This window comes from Parasteatoda tepidariorum, chromosome 4, assembly GCF_043381705.1.
Source record: "Parasteatoda tepidariorum isolate YZ-2023 chromosome 4, CAS_Ptep_4.0, whole genome shotgun sequence".
NCBI lineage: Eukaryota > Metazoa > Arthropoda > Arachnida > Araneae > Theridiidae > Parasteatoda > Parasteatoda tepidariorum.
Genome location: NC_092207.1, coordinates 43,929,023 through 43,952,090, shown reverse-complemented (window position 1 = coordinate 43,952,090; position 23,068 = coordinate 43,929,023). Strand labels below are relative to the sequence as shown.

At 28.6% G+C, this 23,068-nt stretch overlaps 3 protein-coding genes across 8 annotated transcripts in view; 1 reads left to right on the top strand and 2 right to left on the bottom strand.

Annotated features, from left to right (window-relative positions):
* The window catches only part of LOC107452939 (uncharacterized), a 60,390-nt gene that overhangs the window by 18,463 nt on the left and 18,859 nt on the right, over positions 1-23,068 (bottom strand). For 3 of the 5 annotated variants that reach the window (XM_043049499.2, XM_043049496.2, XM_071179730.1), the window contains exons 2-7: positions 9,862-10,136; positions 7,032-7,184; positions 5,842-6,044; positions 3,510-3,710; positions 1,712-1,811; positions 898-1,141 (exon numbers count right to left, since the gene is read on the bottom strand). In XM_043049499.2, the coding sequence (XP_042905433.1) occupies positions 898-1,141; positions 1,712-1,811; positions 3,510-3,710; positions 5,842-6,044; positions 7,032-7,184; positions 9,862-10,101 (1,141 nt within the window). In that variant the 5' untranslated portion in view covers positions 10,102-10,136. The remainder of the gene's footprint in view (positions 1-897; positions 1,142-1,711; positions 1,812-3,509; positions 3,711-5,841; positions 6,045-7,031; positions 7,185-9,861; positions 10,137-23,068) is intronic. The other 2 variants (XM_043049497.2, XM_043049498.2) reach the window with 2 other exon arrangements.
* Positions 13,723-17,970, bottom strand: LOC139425437 (kelch-like protein 6). The gene is made up of 4 exons (XM_071180322.1): positions 17,785-17,970; positions 15,022-15,174; positions 13,849-14,051; positions 13,723-13,738 (listed from the first exon to the last, which is right to left on the bottom strand). Exons 1-4 carry the CDS (start codon positions 17,968-17,970, stop codon positions 13,723-13,725), a joined length of 558 nt encoding a protein of 185 aa, XP_071036423.1.
* The window catches only part of LOC107452948 (cubilin), an 18,688-nt gene continuing 14,885 nt past the window's right edge, over positions 19,266-23,068 (top strand). Inside the window, exon 1 of one of the 2 annotated variants that reach the window (XM_016069578.3) lies at positions 19,266-19,612. In XM_016069578.3, the coding sequence (XP_015925064.1) occupies positions 19,531-19,612 (82 nt within the window). In that variant the 5' untranslated portion in view covers positions 19,266-19,530. Of the gene's footprint in view, positions 19,622-23,068 lie in introns of both variants that reach the window. The other variant, XM_016069577.3, reaches the window with a different exon arrangement.

The window sequence follows — 23,068 nt, the reverse complement described above, 5'->3', positions numbered from 1 at the left end:
AACTCTTCCTCTGGACTTTATAACCACTAGAAATCAATTAAGAAGAGAGTCCACTAGGTTTTGCAGGCGCATCGCAACCTGTTTAAACTATTCTCAAAGAAATTGTTCTCATAAATCTACTGAATAGCGAGGGGAGCTGATTCCAGAATTCGGTGTTTAACCGTTGTTCCAACATATAGAACACATTTTCTGTAGGGTTAAAAATCAGGTGATTTTGCAAACTAATGCACTTAAACGCAACGAGAAATGGAAAGTTTTCTCTTTGAAATTTATATATCTCTAAACCCTATCAACTTAAGTGAACAGTATTTTATTTTAAAACCATCGTTGAACAACCTTCCCAATTTTGGACTTCTGACTGGTAATGCTCAACTATGTAGCCTTGTAATTTTGAACAAAATCCAGAAGAAAAAGAAACTCCTGAATCAAGTATTGAGAGAAATTTGCCTTCGTGGAGAACTTTTTCTCTGAAATAACCAGTATTTTCGTTACATGGAGAGGAAAACCGCAAAAACCTCCCACAGTTTATCTGACAAGGGAACTCTAACTCATAATCCGTCTACCACTCAGGATATTATAACGTCAGTTGTCATATTTTAACAGGTATTTTAACGTATTGCCGGGATTCGAATCCGGTGCACCTCATTGGAAGGTGAACGCTCGCTCTCCTGAGCCACCACGTCTAAGTTGCAGTATTGTTCAAAGGTATAATATTAGGACTGTTCTTTGATGTAGTGGCTGAGATAAGACATAACACTGAAACGGTAAAAGAAGCTTGCTTTGCTGGCCGAGAATACGACTGCAAAGGGTTAATATTTTTATTCGTAAATTTGTTTAACATTAAGAGCGAAAATATTACATAAATAAATTTCGAAGAGATAAATTCTCAGCCCTCACTTTCTTTCTCAGCAGGTATAACATTTGAATATCTCTTCTTTGCCGATCTCATAAAATCTGCACATGTTTGCAACGGATGATTATCAGAAAAAATTGTTTCTTTATTTGTGAGGCTAGCACTTTTCTTATAATATGAGCAGTCAGTTGTATGTATTGAAATAGTTCCGTCTGAAGAGCTGTTTCGAGTTTTATCCTCTTGTTGTTGCGGCGTTATATTTATACCTCCAGAATGCTGATGGTCATGCTAGAAACAGAAAAGAATAAATAATTGAGTTTTATTGGAAGAAAAAGTTTGTATATATATATATATATTCAAATTCATATTATCATTGGTGATGCTAAAATTCATTAAACATTTGTGGAAAAGAAGTAGAACTTAGAAAATCGAGCTTTGAAAATTCAGAAGAATTAGTTTTCATCAATGGATACTTGAAACTAATGAAGTTATTGGAAGAAAAAAACATCGAAAGCAATTTCTCTGGTAATGTAGACAATGAGTAAATCAAAGGACTAACCAGAAACAATTTCTGATGCATTCTAAATTGCCATCTTGGAATTTTTAATGCCACTTTTAGACTGAGCAAAAATCGCAAAAATCAGTTTCAATTAAAAACGCTAATAGCCTTAAAAACCAGTTTTAATTTTTTTTATTACACAAGTATATTTAGAAAATTGCTTGCATATATATTTGAATGTTTAATTTGCATTTTAATACCAAAAAATAAATATTATTCAATTATAAAAAAAACTATGTTTTGAAATGAAAATCTATTATAAATAAANTTATGGTGAGATGACAGAAAAACAGTTTCACCCATATATCCATCGGTAGTTCCTCAAACAAGAAATTTCTTTTACGGACTTCATATTGTCTGAAAAGATTCTCTTGCCCCAAAAACTTAGCTGTAATGTAACTGCAAAACAAAAATAAAAATTTTTAATAAATGAATAAATGGAAAATTTATAATTTGTAATAGTCAACTACAAATTTGTTTAAATTTAAGTGAAATATGTTAGAGTTTTCAAGTAAAAACAAACTCTCTGCTTTGGCATTTATATGTTTTGAAATTAAACTCCAAGCCAAATTGAACGAGATATACTAAGACCAAAATGTGGATTAAGTTTTGTATAAATTCACAATTTTAATAACACATAAACTTAAGTAAATTACAAATTTATGCAGCTATATTATAACTCTGTGTTCGTAAAGATTTAAAAACATAATTTTTAGAAGATAACAAGTATATATTTTTAATTTTAATAAAATGCACCGAAATAGGTTTAATATTATGCTGAACTGGTTAAAAAATATAATAATACAGAGGTTATAGCACTTTAAAATAAATGTATTTGCATTGATGCAACATTCACCCAAACATTTTAAATATTTTTACGTAAATACCACGGTTTTAGTTCGACACATAATTCAGTAATTAACCACTCAGATGATTTACTTTCCTTCTTGTAGATTAAATTAAAAAAAGAATGATTTAAATAATTTTTCGAAATAATATTTGTAGCGATTTTTTCTGAAAAATCGTTATTTTGTTTAAATTTAAAAATAAGTTTCAGTTTCTGTTAGTATTGAAACCTGGCAATGCAAATGTAGTACTTCAGAATTTAGTAAATGATATAAAAACAGCATGTATTTCAAGTCATATATAAACATGCAGGATATATTAACCATAATCTGAAGTGACCCTTGATTCTATATGACACTTCTTTTTCCTCCTCTTTTTCTTATTCGAGGATTTTTTTTCCTGTCTAGGTGAAGCACAAGTGAGTCCTTGTAAATAAGTGTTTCTATATTAACTTTATAGTTAATTTTCATTGGTTTTCCTTGCGCACAATTATGGCAAGAAAATAATGAGATGGCTTTATTTAGTTGGGACACATTTTAGACCGGTTTTGACCGGTTTGGTCTGAGAATTTTGGTAAGATTAAAAAATAAAGACGAAACGAAATGCAATACCTTTTTGGATGTCATGAATTGCATAGGAAATTTATTTAAATAGTAATCTGTCAGGAAAATAATTAAGGGAACATTGTAGATATGTGCATTGCCGATATGTATAGATATATAAATATATAGATATATGTAGATATATAAATTCTTATGAAAAGTGTGACAGTATTCTTAGAAATAGCAGCAGAAATTTTCTTTTGAAATGAGAAAGATAACTTGCCCGGTGATCATTCACGCATAATTTTGTAAGCAGAAAATGAAATTTTTTTTCTTCTTCCATTTATGTAATGAAACTAAAAATGAAAGAATATGTCTTCATTTTGCCCTTTTTCGTTTAATACTGCTCACTTAAACAGCAGAAAAATATATTTCGCAATAGCAGAAACCAAGTAATTTTAAGGTCCTTATAAACATATAGTTCCCCTATCTATATTGATATATCGATGGCGACTTGGAAACGTCTTGTAATAGCAAATTTCTCGTATTATGCAGCTCTCGTTATATCGAGCTTCTGCTGCATTTACTAAAATTGTTAATAAAATGTTCATTACATTTCTAAAAGATAAAAATTTAAATTCTATAATACTTTCAATATTCTTGAGAATTTTAAAATTCTTTTGAAGAATTATAAAAAAAAATTACTCACCATGTGGCTCTATATAAGAGCAACACAATTTCGGGTATTTCCAAAATCTGTGGCAAAATTGGTGGATGATAACATGCTATAATTTCATTCATACTCATGCAGCTGAAACGCACGCGTCGCATCACTTCTACAACATATTTGGATCTCTGTGTATAATCATTATTCAACCAATGCAAAGCAGACAAAAATATGATCATTTCGCTGAAAATAATTGCGTTAGTTACACAAGGAAACAATATTTTTTGTTGCATGAGATGTTTTTAACAGATCTTAGATATTTTTGTATCGTTGATTTCAAATCTACAATGTGTTTCTCTCTCCAAGCTCTATAGTTTCTTTTTCAAAAATGACATTTTAGTTTATTTTTTTCTCGAAATGTACAAGTTTAAAAACGTTATATATAAATGTCATAATATGAAAATGTCATCCTACGCCACTAAGGGCATTTATCTGCTATAAATTTTTTTTGTGCTTCTCAACATTTCAAAATAGGTTAGCGCCACTAGCGGCGTATGATGACGTTTCTGGTCATGAGTTTTTATGCAATTTTAATCTCGCCCTATCTAATGATCTGCCCTAACTCTCCTTGAACTTTGTCTCAATATTCATACGACTCCCTGCTATGCATTACGCTTTTAAACTTGCGTATTTCCACAAAATATAGAATAAAAACATCATGTTTAAAAAATTCTGTAGCTTCAGGAGCAAAACAAATTTTAGATTTGAAATTCTCTGACCCGAATTAGGCAATATCAAGTATTTGCATAAATGAACAAAATATTTATCCCCTTAGCGTTATTTAAGCGGTAAACTTAAATATCCCAATTTTAAAGCTTTTTTTAAAGCTTATTTTAGCTTAATAAATTTTACTCAAATGTGATTGATGGAAAGAATACGTCTGAAAAACACATACAATGAATTATTTATGTGTATTTAAGACTGTTTTTAAATCTTCAGTATTTGTTTTTTTCTTTCATGTTTTTTTGTGCCTTCTTTAATTACAATATGCAGATCAAAAATGATAATTTTTGATAAAAAACACCATGATTTTTGTGAAGGAAATAAGATGTTTCAGTGCATTTTGCTGTTTATTATTTCCAGTGGCAATTCCGGAAACCTTTAAAATAAATACCTAGAAATAATGGAAAGTAACAGTTTGATGTGAAAACGGCACGTTTTTAAAAAAGGGTAACTAATCGGTGAATTGTACTAAATCGTAAGCATCAATAAATCATAAATAAATCATAAGTATTTGTATTTTAATTAACTTGTTTCTACCGTATAAAGTTTGTAAACAAATTTAAAACTACCTAGTGATAGGAATAGATCTTTAAAAAATGAAATGAAATCATAAAATAGGATAAAAATATAAAAAGCACGATTCACAACGAAAAATAATTATAAATAATTAAGTGTAAAAGGACCGCTCTGGATAAATGTAAAATACTACTATAGACAACTACAAATGTTGAAATTTATGAAATTGAAAAGCATTGCACGAACAATATTTAGAGAAAAAATTTTCAAGTACATTTTTATTTTATTTATCTCAACGCCATACTGTTAAAAATTTAGGAGCATGTTAAACTCTAATATCGTTCAAAAATGCAGCAACCTTAATATGTTAGGGTTAACTTATGTTATCCTACTTGTTAAATTTATTAACTCTTTGGTGCGAATAATTCGAACCATAATTATTCGACCATTTAATTTGATGAAACTCTTTGACTTTCCCCGTCGATACCTATTTCCCTCCCCCCCATCTTAAAGAAAAAATTGTCTGAGAAGAAAATTTCTGGATATGCAAAAGATAGTTTACGTATTTTTTTGCTTAGAATATGAAATTCTTTCGATAGAAGTTACCCATGCCTTAAAAATATGATATTGGTTTTTCTATTTTTGATAAAAAGTTTGAACATTTATAAAATAATAGTTGTTAATGGAGGAAAGAAAAAGAAAACGGGATTGTTAAACGACAATCCAAATTCATGGAAAAATTTGAGGAAAAAAACGAGCAAAAACTAATTTTTATATATTATTTCTTAACATTTTAAGTCACCTCTGTCATTTCATAAGTGAACTTTTCCGCTAAGATTGTTCTAATATGAGTGACTTCGTGACCAGTTTCAAGGAGTTATTTTTCTTTTGAAACAATATTTTTCTTTTCTCGTGTAATCTGCCGTCTTCCTTACTAAGGGGATTGAAGTCAAAGTTGAATTGGATCTAAAATGATGTTTTAAACATGTTTATGAAATTTGTTTTAAGAGAAAAATACTGTTTAAAACCCAATGATAACGGTCGTAAGAAAAATGAAGTAAACAAAAACACGTACCTTCGAGTCCCAATAGTTTGGCTGGATATTAGTTCCAGAATACTATTTACGTCAAAATTTAAAAACTCCGGTGAAGTTATTGTTTCTTCAAATCTGTGTGCTAGGTGTTTCCGAGCTTTTAGATACGCTGTGTCATTTTGTAACTTTTTTGCCGCAATGAATGAGTAAAAACAACTTTTGATGTCTCCTTTAGGTTCCAACAGCTGAAAAAGAGTTTAAACTGCAGCAATGCTTTTGAACAAATTGTGGTATTGCTGTTTTTACTATACATTTAGATTATTTGAGAATATAAAAGCATATATATATATTTTTGGTATCAAAATTTCTATGACAGCTTAACTCTACTTTTGTCGGTGATAGTAATCGCAGTTAGTATGATCAGTTAAAAAAATTCTTATAAAATCTTTTTTTAAAAAGATTTTACAATTTGATTGCCGCAGGGGGAATTGATATATTCTTGACTATTACAAATTATTATTTAAAAATTAAGATACTCTAAGGATTTTATATAGTGGGAAAATATTCAATGGATAGATGGGCCACCCAGATCTCCGAACTTTAATCAGATTAAGAATGGGGCTACTTTAACAGACAAGTTTCTGCTTCGAGTTCTCCTTTATAGCCACTATATGAGCTGAAGCCACGGGTATTTTGTCAGGTAATAACTCCTTTTATGTGTCCGAACTTAATTGGCTGTTTGGAAAGTTCATGCTCCCAATCAATTGCAATTAGAGATGAAAAGATTTCTTATAAGAATCTGTATTTCCATAACGGTAAATTTCCACATAAAATTGTGATGTCTTGCTTCCTCTTTGAAGGATCATTCTTGTCAAGGGTGATTTTTTTATTGTAAATCATATATGTATTTATATTTATCACGATTTCTATGTCATATTCAGTGAAGAATTGTTTAGAGCACATTTCCTTTAAATTTCTTGTTCAAATTAGGTACAATAAAATGGTTTGAAGGCCAATATCAATGAGGAAAAAAAATTAATTCTTTATGCCCATTTTAAAATAATTGGTTGGAAAAAGACAAAATTATCTTCCAATAATAGTTTTTTTACAATTTAATTTGAGAACAATGGATAATTTATCGGAACAGTACTGGGATTCTTGATATAGGGATTATTCAGAGGCTTTTTTTTTGTTAATTACATGTAAAAAGAAGCTATGCGTAATTCACAAACCTGAATACATTCTTGCGTAACTTCCACCATTTCCAGCATAGCGGCGGCTTTGTATACTTCAAAAAAATTTTCACAAGTTAAATTAAGTTTTCCAGTATACATGTATTGAAGCAGTATTTCTATCTCTTCTCTTCCCACCTTAGGTATCACTAACTAAGAAAGAAAATTAATTAATAAATTCAAAATAAAAGGAGTAAATAAAATTTAAGTCGTTAAACCAAGTTGTTAAGTTGTCAAAAATAAAACAATAAAGAATTTTCAAGATCACTTTTTCAAACATTCATATCATATGCATAAAGAAAGTATCTCATATTAAATTTTAAGTCACTAAAAATCAAAACGGTGTGCTCAAAAATAAAAGGTAACGGCAAAAGCAATATTCATGTGAAAAACTAAGACAAATCGTGTTAAAAATGAAGTATTTTAGTTTTCACACGTGAATATTTTGAAGCAGTAAATTCCACTTATTGGCTACTTAAAGGCGTAACTAATGTGTATGGGGGGAAACAAGAAAAGAGGTTCAGAAGTTTTGAAGACATCAGTCGAAACTAACACGCATAATAAAACTAAAATTTATACAGTCCAAAGTGACCCAAATCAATTTATGAAAAATCAAATCATTAATAAATTAAGAACCAATTTTTTTAAAAAAATTGGGGAGAAAAGAAAAGATTGGATTTTTGAATGTTAGATTTTGTCGGAATTTTTAAATTGTAATCTTTATAGAAACCGATTAGACGCGTGATTTTTTTTTCTTTGCTAAAAAAATGCTGATAATAAATTAAATTGAAGAAAATAACACTTTTACTCTTTCTTGCGAAAACGATTCTGTAAAATTTTGTATTTTTATAAATACAGCACTAAGCTTCTCCAAAATGCCGTATCTTCGTAACCGTTTACCGTTCTTAGCTGTTAAATTTAAATTTAACATTAAAAAGTTGCATTTTAGATGACTGTTCATTATGAACAATGAAATTATCATTTCGAGCGAAAACAATTTTGTTATATACACATTTGGAGCTGTATTCAAAATGAAAAGCTCACCGATTAAATGTTTCATTAAAAATAAATTGCAAGTTGCATAGAATTTGTTTTTAAAAATTCTTTTAAACAACTTTCAAAAAGACATTTCAATCTGAATGCTAAATAAATTATCCCAAGAGACTGAAGCGATAAGATATTGCCCGATTAAAAACTTCATTCACTTCAAAAATATATAAATGGAAAAAAAAGTCCACGTGTTTCATGCCCTCAAAAGCAGGAACCAATTTTCAAGACTTGCCAAACGAGAAAAAGAAGAAGCAAAAGGGATTTGAAAGATAAAGCAAAAAAGTTGCCACTGAAAAAAGGGAAAATAAAGGTGAGAAACATAACTAGAAAAGCCACGGAAACCGAGAAAGAAAAAAAAGATGAAAAACAGAAAGAAAAAAAAAAGCCAGAGTGCAGAGAGGGGAAAATTAGGGCAAGATGCCTTTTCAGGCGCTATGGAGAGGTGGTGATAAACTTCTGTCATTATCAAGGAAATCAGCGTTCATATGAATAAATCTGTTTGGTATTCAAGTTTATATTTCAAATACCTTTTGTTTCTTCTCATTCACCTCTGTCAAATCTTGAAAATGGGTGCCTGTTTTTGAGCTCTGGAAACTTGTCAACTGTTATTTCCTATTGATATATTTTAAAGCGAGTGAAGGCAATATGAATCAGGTAATATGAATGTTAGTTCGCAACCTAGTCTAAAAGAGCATTTGGCTTATTAAAATATTCATTTTAAGGTGACAAGGGAGTTTCAAAAAAACAAAAATTTGCCGAAAAATCGAATTTTTGCTTTCTGTATTTTTGAAATCTGGGCGTTTAAATGAGCGTTTTTTTTAAAAAATTTCTTGAATTAGAGCAAAATTGACGAAGTTACGGCCATTTCTGTTTTGACCACGCCCCTTTGACGCCCTGCTATGAAAAGGTAGCACAAGTCATTTTTCTCAAAATGTCTTTTCTGGCAAATTTACAAATTTCAAACTGTTCCAGCGAAATGATTTTTCAGTTTATTGACTTGAGAATTTGATGTTATATATTTATGAATATTATTAACGTTTAGTTAGAAAAGTTTTTTGAATTAAGTAAATAGTATTATTTTTATACATGAAATTTTATAGCGGTATGATGATTTTTTTACAAAAATGCTGGTTTTTTACTGCATTTTTTACTGTTTCTTGTTTCAATAATAAAAAATAAAAATACTCCCAACAATTTTTTTATATTACCTAATATGTAATATTTTAAAATAATTTTTTTATATTACCCAATATGTAATATTTTAAAAGAATTTTGTCATTTTAACAAAATTTCAAACACGAGGAACAATATTGAAAAAACATAAAAAATTCAAAATTTAAATTTTTTAAATTTCTTAAATTTAAAAATAATGTTTTGAAATTTTGTATATAAATTGTTTTTAACAATATAAATATATATTGAGAATTTCAAACAAATCCCTTGATAATTTCTAAAAAAATTTTGAAAGTCCTATGTCACCTTATTATTAATTTCAAATAAACAGGGAGATATTTTAATAAAACGATAAATAAATTTAAGATCTTAGTGGAAGTACGTTCGGGAAATCGATAATATTTTGATTTTTTAAAATAAATTATGATCAGCTATAAATTTAGATCATTCTGATTCAATTTTTTATTTAACAAAATTCATTGAAAAAATATGTTTTTTTTTTTATAAACTTCTTCCAGCTGTTGCTATAATTTCTAAACCTTATGCTCTAAATTAATACTCATCACCATCTTCCACTAAGCCCTTCGACCAAAACACTGTGGCTTACTCGATATGGTTCTCTTCCTTCAGAGTCAAGAAGTCTCTTCAAGTAATGACTGAAACATGAAAGAACTAACTTGTGAGCTTTGTAAACGTGATCACCCACTTCCAATACGACATCTGTTAAAAAATTCCTTTCAAAAATGGTTTCATTGAATTTCTTCAAGAGTAATGCATGTCTTGATTTCGTCATACTGTGGGAAATGTTGCTCTCTGTGGAAATACTGAGTGGTGGAACAAAATTCATAATGGTAAATTCTAAGTTTTACTCTTGTTGAAGACCTGCAGAATTAAAGAATTAAGTACAGTTACGAACTCGTAATGTGGTTTGTACGCATTTAATACTCAAATGAGTGAAAATTAATAAAAATTCCTCAGATCACTGATATTGATAGGGAGACATGTGTCATTCTTGTAGAAATTTTATGTCAAAGAATTATATTGAAGTTTTTAAACAGTCGAATGTTTTTCTAAAAGGACCCTTTAATTTAAATCATTCTATTGAATCATTCCTAATTTATTTCTGCTCCTTATTTAAAAAAAAAAAGTTCTAAGAGGATTGGGAAAAAGATCTTTGTCAAGAAAATCAACTCCTTGCCTGATTGTAAGAAGTTGTAATTTCTTATGAGATCAAGAAATTAATGATATTGGAAATTATGATATACTAGTTCATCTAACGTTTATGGGAGGCAGTGTTTTTAAATTATCCAAAAAGATTTTCTCGCTTCACAGTTTTACGTTAAGTATTTATTCAAATTCATTTTATTAAGCAGTTTTAAGTGCTAATTTAAGTAGTGGTGAATAGTTAGTTATACATCAACAAATATTTATTTAGAATAATTTTTCTGTTTTAATCGAAATAAAAACTTATCTACGAAGTGATTATTTAGATTTATTTTTGATCCTTTCTTAAATGGCTAAAGAAATTTTAAACTTAAGTGGTGCTATGGTGCCGCATACTGTCATACCAATTATTGGTGAGGGATCGTGCCTTTTTCGAGCAATAGCATATGTGCTATATGATACTTAAGTTATTGCTCGAGAGTTGCGCAGAGATCAAAGTTCTTCCGAGCGAGTAAAGCCGCGGGCAATAACTAGCATCTTATAAATTCTTAACATTTCTAAAAATATTTTTTTATATATTTTTTAATGTTTCTATAAGAACCTTTAAATATTCATGTATCAATGATATTTTATTAATACCCCTTATTTCGAAGAAAAATGTAACGAGAATTCGGGTAGTGATCTTTCACAAGAAAATCAATTCCCCGCCAACGACTCCAACACATTCGAATCTAACATCAGCTCAAGAAATTAAGCAAATGGCATTGATCAGACTGTACAATTCGCCATAAAATTTCCATCCAATGCACGAGATTCGCCTTGAATTTTTTTCTCCTTTCCTCCCCTTACACCTGATACATAATTTCCCAAATCTTCAACCACCCCTTTCCCCCGACATCCCTCACGATCAATACAGGAGTTAGGAGGCCGCATCCCTTCTGCGCATGAGCAACTTATAGAGCCCATCTTCGGTTCTATGTTATGCTGCTTCAGAATTTTGATGAGCATTTTTCAAGAGAAAAAAAATATACACACAGATGTAGGTATTTTAATCTGGCATTGATAATGTCTGACACGTTAAAAGTACATTAAAATATAGATGGATTTAACAATCGCATCTCCCATTCGTCATCGTGACCACGCATCCTCACATTGAAGATGGATTCATTGCTTTTTGAAATTTTATTTTGTTTCTTGTTCAGTATCGGCTTTTCTGTACCAGATATTAACCATCGGACAGGTATTTATGGTATCTATTTTCAATATTCTGATTTTGATTTTATTTTGATGGATAGTTAAAGTTGCATTTTGCATAAGATTTTAAATTATTAAACAAATATCGATGTAATAAGCATGCAATAAAATTTTTTTCCCCTGTATCATAAGCAAGCAAGGTTTGAGATAAAAAGAAGGATTTTATGTTTTGGCACTGGACATAATACGAAATGTAAACCAAATACTTCTTAATAGAGTAATTTTCAGTTCCATTTAAAAATAATTTATTTCTTTTCCCAAATTTAATTGCAAAATAAATTTTGCTATTTTTATATAAATTTGGATTTTAATGGAGGGACCTGCTTCCTGCACGCTTCTCTCACCCCCTCCCCCTTCGATTATTTTGCAATATTTTTTTGTTTTCTTGACAATAGACAGATTGGTACAACAAAAATTAAAGTTAAAAGTCAAAAATAAGTTGTTATTAAGTGTGATTTTTTTTCCTATTTTTTTGTTACTACAGAATTGATACTACAGTTAGTTTCCATTTTGATAATTGCAAAGTTTATTCAGTTATCATTGCAATTTCTTCCTTAAACTTGTCTTTTAATTTTTTATTTAAATTTTGGTTACTAGAAAACTTGCTAAATGTTTAGCAATAAAAGGAATAATTAATTCCGACTTTTAATTCATTTGTATTCATTTTTTTAGTTGCTTACGTTGGTTGAACGAATGCCAAGGATTAAGGAGCAAAATCAATGTTCTTCATAATATATTAAAAAAACATAGTTTTAAGCCTTTAAATAAAAATCAAAAAGTTAAAATGGTTAAGTTTAATGTAGACAGAGTAACATATGCGAATATAACTTCAAATGAATATTTAAAAGCACTAAAAATAAAATACAGCATAATGAAAATACCGTTGAATAAGAGATATAAATAATTTATCCATAAATACCGTTACAATTTTTTTTAATGTTGAGCTAATAAAAGATTTTCTGATCCTTTTTGTTGAATAAGAATACATTATATGGTTATTTTGACCAATAAGAGTTAACCGACAGCAACAAAAAACGGTTTTAGGCCATTATCATTTTATGTTATATAGCTTAAAAAATAAAATTATACAAAGGAAGAGATAATTTTAAAAACTAAAAATATTTATTTCTAAAACTATTATTGTTTAATGTAATTTTACTAATATTTTACTTCATAATATTTCATAATGTTTTACGGAAATAACAAGTTATATTTCGATAAATAATAAATAATAAGTTTAAATAAAATATTCGCAAATGTAAAGGAACTTAAGCCATTTTTTGAAGTGAAAGATGAAATATTTATACCATATATGTTTTGTCAGTAATAAAATAATACTATGCATACTCTAAAGGTCTTTATTTATTTATTCTTTGAAGTACTTACGAATTAGTCTAAATATATTTTTAAAAAAATTGTTTCAAATAATTTATGGATTGGCAAAAAAATTAAACTGAAAATAAACCAATAAAAATAGACCTTCAAAAAATATATTACGTTTTGAAATGAGTACTCAATTCTTANACATGGTGCATTATCCTGTTGGTAAACACCATCCCCCGCAGGAAAAACTGTTGCCATGAATGGGTGAACCTGGTCTGCAACTATGTTCAAGTAGCTTACAGACGTCAGGGATTGTTCTATGAGCATTATGGGTCCTAATGTGCTCCATGAAAACATTGTTCTTGGGCGAAAAGCCATGAAAACCTGGATGAGTCCATTGTTATAGATGGAGGGTGGTCATAATGTAATGGCTCTTCGGTGCAGTTGTTAATGGAGAAAAAAAAGATAACGAGATTGTTAAATGATAATCCAAATTCATAGAAAATTTCGTGAAAAAACGAACAAAAACTAATTTTTATATATTACATTATGCCTTAACATTTTGAGTCACCACTGTTATGTCACAAGTGAACATTTCCGCTAAGATTGTTCTAATAAGAGTGACTTCGTGACCAGTTTCAAAGAGTTATTTGTCTTTTAAAACAATACTTTTCTTTTCTCGTGTAATCTGCCGTCTTCCTTACTAAGGGGAAACAGTTATTGAAGTCTAAGTTGAATTGGATCTAAAATGATGTTTTAAACATGTTTATGCAATTTGTTTTAAAAGAAAAATACTGTTTAGAACCCAATGATTAAAGGTCGTAAGAAAAATGAAGTAAACAGAAACACGTACCTTCTAGTCCCAATAGTTTGGCTGGATATTAGTTCCAGAATACTATTTACGTCAAAATTCAAAAACTCCGGTGAAGTTATTGTTTCTTCAAATCTGTGTGCTAGGTGCTTCAGTGCTTTTAGATACGCTGTGTCATTTTTTAACTTTTTTGCCGCAATGAATGAGTAAAAGCAACTTTTGATGTCTCCTTTAGGTTCCAACAGCTGAAAAAGAGTTTCAACTGCAGTAATGCTTTTGAACAAATTGTGATATTGCTATTTTTACTATGTATATTTAGATTATTTGAGAATATAAAAGCATATATTTTTTGGTATCAAAATGTTTATGACAGCTTAACTCTACTTTCGGTGACAGTAATCGCAGTTAGTATGATCAGTTAAACAGAAATCTTATAAAATCTTTTTTAAAAAAGATTTTACAATTTGATTACCGCTGGGGGAATTGATATATTCTTGACTATTACAAATTATTACTAGAAAATTAAGATACTCTAAGGATTTTTTAAAGTGGGAAAATATTCAACGGATTGATTGGCCACCCAGATCTCCGAACTTTAATCTGATTAAGAATGGGGCTACTTTAACAGACAAGTTTCTGCTTCGAGTTCTCCTTAATACCCACTATATGAGATGAAACTACGGTTATTTTGTCAGGTATTAACTCCTTTTAAGTGTCCGAATTTAATTGGCCTGCATGGAAAGTTCGTGCCCCCAATCAATTGCAATTAGAGATGAACAGATTTCTTATAAGAATCTGTATTTCCATAACGGTAAATTTCTACATAAAATTTTGATATATTGTTCCGTCTTTGAAGGCTTCTTCATGTCAAGGGTATTTTTATTGTAAATCATATGTGTATTTACATTTATCTTGATTTCTGTGTCATATTCAATAAAGAATTGATCAGAGCACATTTCCTTTAAATTTCTTGTTCAAATTTGGCATAATAAAATTGTTCGAAAGCCAATATCGCTAAAAAAGTTCAATCTTTATGCCCATTTTAAAATAATTGGTTGGAAAAAAACAAAATACTTATCTTCTAATAGTAATTTTTTATAATTTAAGACAAGGATTAAGTACAACAGTACAAGGATTCTTGTTATAGGGATTATCCAGAGTTTTTTTTTGTTTTTTTATTTACATATAAAAAGAAACTATGCGTAATTCACAAACCTGAATACATTCTTGCATAACTTCCACCATTTCCAGCATAGCGGCGGCTTTGTATACTTCAAAAAAATTTTCACAAGTTAAATTAAGTTTTCCAGTATACATGTATTGAAGCAGTAATTTTATCTCTTCTCTTCCCACTTTAGGAATCACTAGCTAAGAAAGAAAATTAGTGAATGAATTCCAAATAAAAAGAATAAATAAGATTTAGTTGTTAAGCCAAGTTGTTAAGTTGTCAAAAATAAAACAATAAAGAATTTTCAAGATCACTTTCTCAAACATTCATATTATATGCATAAAGAAAGCATCTCATATTAAATTTTAAGTCACTAAAGATCAAAACGATGTTCTCAAAAATAAAAGGTAACGGCAAAAACGGTATTCATGTGAAAAACTATGACAAATCGTGTTAAAAATGAAGCATTTTAATTTTCACACGTGAATATTTTGAAGTAGCAAATTTCACTTAAAATTGGCTACTTAAAGGCGTAACTAATGTGCATGGGGGGAGACAAGAGAAGAGGTTCAGAAGTTTTGAAGACATAAGCCGAAACTAACATGTATAATAAAACTAGAATAAACACAATTCAAAATTACCCAAATCCATTTATGAAAAATCAAATCATTAATAAATCGAAAGACAGTTTTTTTTTTAAAAAATTGGGGAAAAACGAAAAGGTTGGATTTTTAAATGTTAGATTGTGTCGAAATTTTTAAAATGTAATCTTTATGTAAACCAATTATACACGCGATTTTTCTTCTTTTTTTGCTAAAAAAATGCTGATAATAAATTAAATTGAAGAAAACAACACTTTTACTCGTTCTTGCAAAAACGATTCTGTAAAATGCTGTATTTTTATAAATTTTTAGTTTTGTAAATAAAGCATTAGGCTTCTCTAAAATGGCGTATCTTTGCAACCCTTTTCCATTCTTAGCTGTTAAATTTGGATTTAACATTAAAAAGTTGCATTTCTGATGTGTCCATTATGACAATGAAATTAGCATTTCGAACTAAAACCATTTCTTTATATACACATTTGGAGCTGTGTTCAATATAAAAAGCTCACCGATTGTTTCCTTAAAAATAAATTGCAAGTTGCATAGAATTTGTTTTGAAAAAAACATCTTTCAAAAAAACATTTCAATCTGAATGCTAAATAAATTATCCCAAGAAACTGAAGCGATAAAATATTACCTGATTAAGAACTTCATTCACTTCAAAAATATATTAATCGAAAAAATAGTTGACATGTTTAATGCGCTCAAAAGCAGGCACACATTTTTAAGACTTGCCAGACGTGAAAGAGAAGAAGCAAAAGGGATTTGAAAGACAAAGCAAAAAGTTGCCACTGAAAAAAGGATAAAATAAAGGTGAGAAACATAACTAGAAAAACCACGGAAACTGAGAAAGAAAGAAAAAGATGAAAAACAGAAAAAGAAAAGCCAGAGTGCAGAGAGGGGGGAATCAGGGTAAGATGCCTTTTCAAGCGCTATGGAGAGGTGGTGATAAACTTATGTCATTAACAAGGGAATCAACATTCATATGAATAAATCTGTTTGGTATTCAGGTTTATATTTCAAATCACTTTTGTTTCTTCTCATTCACTTCTGTCAAATCTCGAAAATGGGTGCCTGTTTTTGAGCGCTGGGAACTTGTCAACTGTTATTTCCTATTGATATATTTTGAAGCGAATGAAGGCAATATGAATCAGGTAATATGAATGTTAGTTTGTAACCTAGTCTAAAAGAGCATTTGGCTTATTAAAGTATTCATTTTAAGGTGACAAGAGACTTTCAAATAAACAAAAATTCGCCAAAAAATCAAATTTTTTCTCTCTGTATTTTTGAAATCTAGGCGTTTAACTGAACATTTTTTTGACGAAGTTACGGCCATTTCTGTTTTAACCACGCTCTTTGACGCCCTGCAATGAAGAAGTAGCACAAGTCATTTTTCTCAAAATGTCTTTTTTGACAAATTTACAAATTTCAAACTGTTCCAGCGAAATGAATTTTCAGTTTATTGACTTGAGAATTTGATGTTATATATTTATGAATATTATTAACGTTTAGTCAGAAAAGTTTATTGAATTAAGTAAATAGTATTATTTTTATACATGATATTTTATAGTGGTATGATGATTTTTTCCCAGAAATTTTGGTTTTTTACTACATTTTTTACTGTTATTTGTTTCAATAATAATAAAAAAAAATGCTCCCAATAATTTTTTTATATTACCTAATATGTAATATTTTAAAAGAATTGTCATTTTAACAAAATTTCGAACGCGAGGAATAATATTAAAAAAAAACATAAAAAATTCAAAATTCTAATTTTTTGAATTTCTTTAATTTAAAAATTTTTTTTTAAAATTTTGTATATAAATTGTTTTTAACAATATAAATATATGAGAATTTCAAACAAATCCCTCGATAATTTCTAAACAGTTTTTGAAAGTCCTATGTCACCTTAATATTATTAATTTCAAATAAACAGGGAATTTTAATAAAACAATAAATTTAAGATCTTAGTGGAAGTACATTAGGAAAATCGATAATATTTTGTTTTGTCAAAATATATTATGATCAGTTATAAATTTAGATGATTGATTTTTGATCCAATTTTTAACTCAACAAAATTCTTTGAAAAAATATGTTTTTTCTATAAACGTCTTCCAGCTGTTGTTATAATTTCTAAATCTTGTGCTCTAAAATAATACTCATCACCATCTTCCACTAAGACCATCGATCAAAAGCACTATGGCTTACTCGATATGGTTCTCTTCTTTCGGAGTCAAGAAGTCTCTTCAAGTAATGACTGAAACATGAAAGAACTAACTTGTGTGCTTTGTAAACGTGATCACCCACTTCCAATACGACATCTGTTAAAAAATTCCTCTCAAAAATGGTTTCATTGAATTTCTTCAAGAGTAATGCATGTCTTGATTTCGTCATATTGTGGGAAATGTTGCTCTCAGTGGAAATACTGCGTGGTGGAACAAAATTCATAATGGTAAATTCTAAGTAAACTAAGTAAACTAAGTAAACTAAGTAAACTCATAATGGTAATTCTTGAAGACCTGCAGAATTAAAGAATTAAGTACAGTTACGAACTCGTAATGTGATTTGTACGCATTTAATACTCAAATGAGTCAAAATTAATAAAATTTCCTCAAATCACTGATATTGATAGGGAGACATGTGTCATTCTTGTAGAAATTTTATGCCAAAGAATTATATTGAAGTTTTTAAACAGTCGAATGTTTTTCTAAAAGGACCCTTTAATTTAAATCATTCTATTGAATCATTCCTAATTTATTTCTGCTCCTTATTTAAAAAAAAAAAGTTCTAAGAGGATTGGGAAAAAGATCTTTGTCAAGAAAATCAACTCCTTGCCTGATTGCAAGAAGTTGTAATTTCTTATGAGATCAAGAAATTAATGATATTGGAAATTATGATATACTAGTTCATCTAACGTTTATGGGAGGCAGTGTTTTTAAATTATCCAAAAAGATTTTCTCGCTTCACAGTTTTACGTTAAGTATTTATTCAAATTCATTTTATTAAGCAGTTTTAAGTGCTAATTTAAGTAGTGGTGAATAGTTAGTTATACATCAACAAATATTTATTTAGAATAATTTTTCTGTTTTAATCGAAATAAAAACTTATCTACGAAGTGGTTATTTAGATTTATTTTTGATCCTTTCTTAAATGGCTAAAGAAATTTTAAACTTGAGTGGTGCTATGGTGCCGCATGCTGTCATACCAATTATTGGTGAGGGATCGTGCCTTTTTCGAGCAATACCATATATGCTATATGATACTTAAGTTATTGCTCGAGAGTTGCGCAGAGATCATTCTTCCGAGAGAGTAAAGCCGCTGGCAATAACTAGCATCTTATAAATTCTTAACATTTCTAAAAATATTTTTTTATATTTTTTAATGTTTCTATAAGAACCTTTAAATATTCATGTATCAATGATATTTTATTAATACCCCTTATTTCGAAGAAAAATGTAACGAGAATTCGGGTAGTGATCTTTCACAAGAAAATCAATTCCCCGCCAACGACTCCAACACATTCGAATCTAACATCAGCTCAAGAAATTAAGCAAATGGCATTGATCAGACTGTACAATTCGCCATAAAATTTCCATCCAATGCACGAGATTCGCCTTGAATTTTTTTCTCCTTTCCTCCCCTTACACCTGATACATAATTTCCCAAATCTTCAACCACCCCTTTCCCCCGACATCCCTCACGATCAATACAGGAGTTAGGAGGCCGCATCCCTTCTGCGCATGAGCAACTTATAGAGCCCATCTTCGGTTCTATGTTATGCTGCTTCAGAATTTTGATGAGCATTTTTCAAGAGAAAAAAAATATACACACAGATGTAGGTATTTTAATCTGGCATTGATAATGTCTGACACGTTAAAAGTACATTAAAATATAGATGGATTTAACAATCGCATCTCCCATTCGTCATCGTGACCACGCATCCTCACATTGAAGATGGATTCATTGCTTTTTGAAATTTTATTTTGTTTCTTGTTCAGTATCGGCTTTTCTGTACCAGATATTAACCATCGGACAGGTATTTATGGTATCTATTTTCAATATTCTGATTTTGATTTTATTTTGATGGATAGTTAAAGTTGCATTTTGCATAAGATTTTAAATTATTAAACAAATATCGATGTAATAAGCATGCAATAAAAATTTGTTTTTTTTTCCTGTATCATAAGCAAGCAAGCTTTGAGATAAAAAGGATTTTATGTTTTGGCACTGGACATAATACGAAATGTAAACCAAATATTTCTTAATAGAGTAATTTTCAGTTCCATTTAAAAAAAAATCATTTCTTTTTCCCAAATTTAATTGCAAAATAAATTTTCTATTTTTATATAAATTTGGATTTTAATGGAGGGACCTGCTTCCTGCACGCTTCTCTCACCCCCTCCCCCTTCGATTATTTTGCAATATTTTTTTGTTTTCTTGACAATAGACAGATTGGTACAACAAAAATTAAAGTTAAAAGTCAAAAATAAGTTGTTATTAAGTGTGTTTTTCCCCCTATTTTTTTATTACTACAGAATTGATACTACAGTTAGTTTCCATTTTGATAATTGCAAAGTTTGAAGTTTATTCAGTTATCATAGCAATTTCTTCTTTAAACTTGTCTTTTAATTTTTTATTTAACTTTTGGTTACTAGAAAACTTGCTAAATGTTTAGCAATGAAAGGAATAATTAATTCCGACTTTTAATTCATTTGTATTCATTTTTTTAGTTGCTTACGTTGGTTGAACGAATGCCAAGGATTAAGGAGCAAAATCAATGTTCTTCATAATTTATTAAAAAAACATAGTTTTAAGCCTTTAAATAAAAATCAAAAAGTTAAAATGGTTAAGTTTAATGTAGACAGAGTAACATATGCGAATATAACTTCAAATGAATATTTAAAAGCACTAAAAATAAAATACAGCATAATGAAAATACCGTTGAATAAGAGAGATAAATAATTTATCCATAAATACTGTTACAATTATTTTTAATGTTGAGCTAATAAAAGATTTTCTGATCCTTTTTGTTGAATAAGAATACATTATATGGTTATTTTGACCAATAAGAGTTAACCGACAGCAACAAAAAACGGTTTTAGGCCATTATCATTTTATGTTATATAGTTTAAAAAATAAAATTATACAAAGGAAGAGATAATTTTAAAAACTAAAAATATTTATTTCTAAAACTATTATTGTTTAATGTAATTTTACTAATATTTTACTTCATAATATTTCATAATGTTTTACGGAAATAACAAGTTATATTTCGATAAATAATAAATAATAAGTTTAAATAAAATATTCGCAAATGTAAAGGAACTTAAGCCATTTTTTGAAGTGAAAGATGAAATATTTATACCATATATGTTTTGTCAGTAATAAAATAATACTATGCATACTCTAAAGGTCTTTATTTATTTATTCTTTGAAGTACTTACGAATTAGTCTAAATATATTTTTAAAAAAATTGTTTCAAATAATTTATGGATTGGCAAAAAAATTAAACTGAAAATAAACCAATAAAAATAGACCTTCAAAAAATATATTACGTTTTGAAATGAGTACTCAATTCTTAAACAAAATTATTGATTGATTGCACAGGTTAATTGAACGCAATTAAGCTTGTAATGACTTTCTAAAAAATTATACTATTTGATTTATTAACTTACATTTTTATTTTTTATTTGTTAATTACTACAGGATTTTTTAAAATTAGCACCTATTGAATTTTCAAAAAAAAAAAAAAATGATTAATATATAGTATTATATGAAATGGTATTGTATGAATTTTTTATTTATTTTTTATTATTTTTTATTATTTTTTATTTATTTAGGTATTTGTATGAACTTGAATATTCATTTTTTAACATTTAAATAATCTTAATTTTTTAACATTTAATATATTTTTACGTATCTAACACGTTATTTCATAGCTTCACTATATAGTTTCTATCATAATATTGATAAACTTATATTTTTAGAAAAAATAAGACTATTTATAATACTTTCGGTACTTTTCGGTTAGCAGAGCTGTTTATGATTATATATGAATGGACTGTAAGTTTAACGATTGGTTTTAATAAAGGACAATACACCGTAGAATGTCCTCAACAAACGAAAAAACGTTATATTTTAGTTGATATCGAAATTTTTTATCAGAAGATGCTCAATATAACACATCCTCACCGAGGAACGAACGAAGTATGTAATTAATTATAAACACAAACATTAAGAAGCGCTCGCCAAATTGGCGAGCTATCTTTACATGGCGACGCAACACATTCAGATACATGACATTTAACAAGAGCTAAAGCGAAAAGCTGTCAAAAAATGTAGACCTCCGCCAATTTATTTTTATTTAATTCATTTTTTTAAGCACATGAAAATTAAATTAAAATTAATTAAAATAAAATTAAATATAAATTAAATAAATAAATATTACATAAATAAAAATTAAATAAATAAAAATTTAGTTCAATTTCCTTGCCCCCGACTAACCGAAAAGTCCCTAACTTAAACCGCGTCAAATTTTCAGTCAATAAAAAAAATTTAACATTTAACATAAGTTTCTAACATTATCATAAGTTTCTAACATAAGTTTTTAACATTTCTAAGTTTTTATGCAACTCACATTATTTTGAATCTCTTGTGTAATTACATATTAATCAAATCAATTTGTTATAGATTTTTATCCCTTATTCTAATTCAGAAAAATTTAAACTAAATTACCAACCAAGAAATATCCAAATATCTTTTATACTTAGTTCAGTAAAGACATATTCTTTGTTTATTTTTTTACTTCTTTTTTTACTTTATCAAATAAGATTTGTTAGTTTTAATAGAACACGTTCTTAGCTTAACCCAACCTTTAAAGTGTGCGTTACTGAAGAGCGATATAAATCCAACGCTTTTAAATTCAACAATAACAGCGCAATTGTGTACTTGCAACTCAAAAAAAAAAAAAGGAATTCGCGATCGCAACGAACTATAGGGGGCGTTGTTGTATGAGACTAATACCTGCGATTTCTATATGAACAGTCATTCATTTACTCTAGAGACGTCTTTAATGTAGCGTGTAGCATTGCAACGTTCCTTCTTAATCGTGGCTAATTAAATTTAAAAAAGAAAAATGTTTAATATCCTTTCTTATGCAAACGAAAACAAAATGGTATCTCTTTTTTTTAGAGAAGGAACATCCAAAACACATCGGAAAACATCAATAAAAAATTATCCAAGTTACTTCAAATAGTGCCATTTGTGCTGATTCTTAATTAATTTTAATCGTTTTCTTGGTAAGTATTTTTTAGTTTTGAAAGAATAAGTTCAACTAGAATCCAGCTATTCTGTTTTTAGCTACATATTCAAATTCATATCAATTATAAAATTTTGCTGTGTAGTATGTTATCTAAAAGTAATGAAGGGATAAACTATGTATCTATTATTTGAGAATAAAGTTTTCAAACAAGGAACTTATCATTTTGGAATT

Coding starts and splice junctions, on each gene's coding strand:
- LOC139425437 (XM_071180322.1), bottom strand. CDS start 17,970: ATGACGAAATCAAGACATGCATTACTCTTGAAGAAATTCAATGAAACC. Junction 15,175..17,784: donor AAAGAAGAGAACCATATCGA/GTAAGCCATAGT, acceptor TTTCTTTCTTAG/CTAGTGATTCCTAAAGTGGG. Junction 14,052..15,021: donor TTATGCAAGAATGTATTCAG/GTTTGTGAATTA, acceptor ACTCTTTTTCAG/CTGTTGGAACCTAAAGGAGA.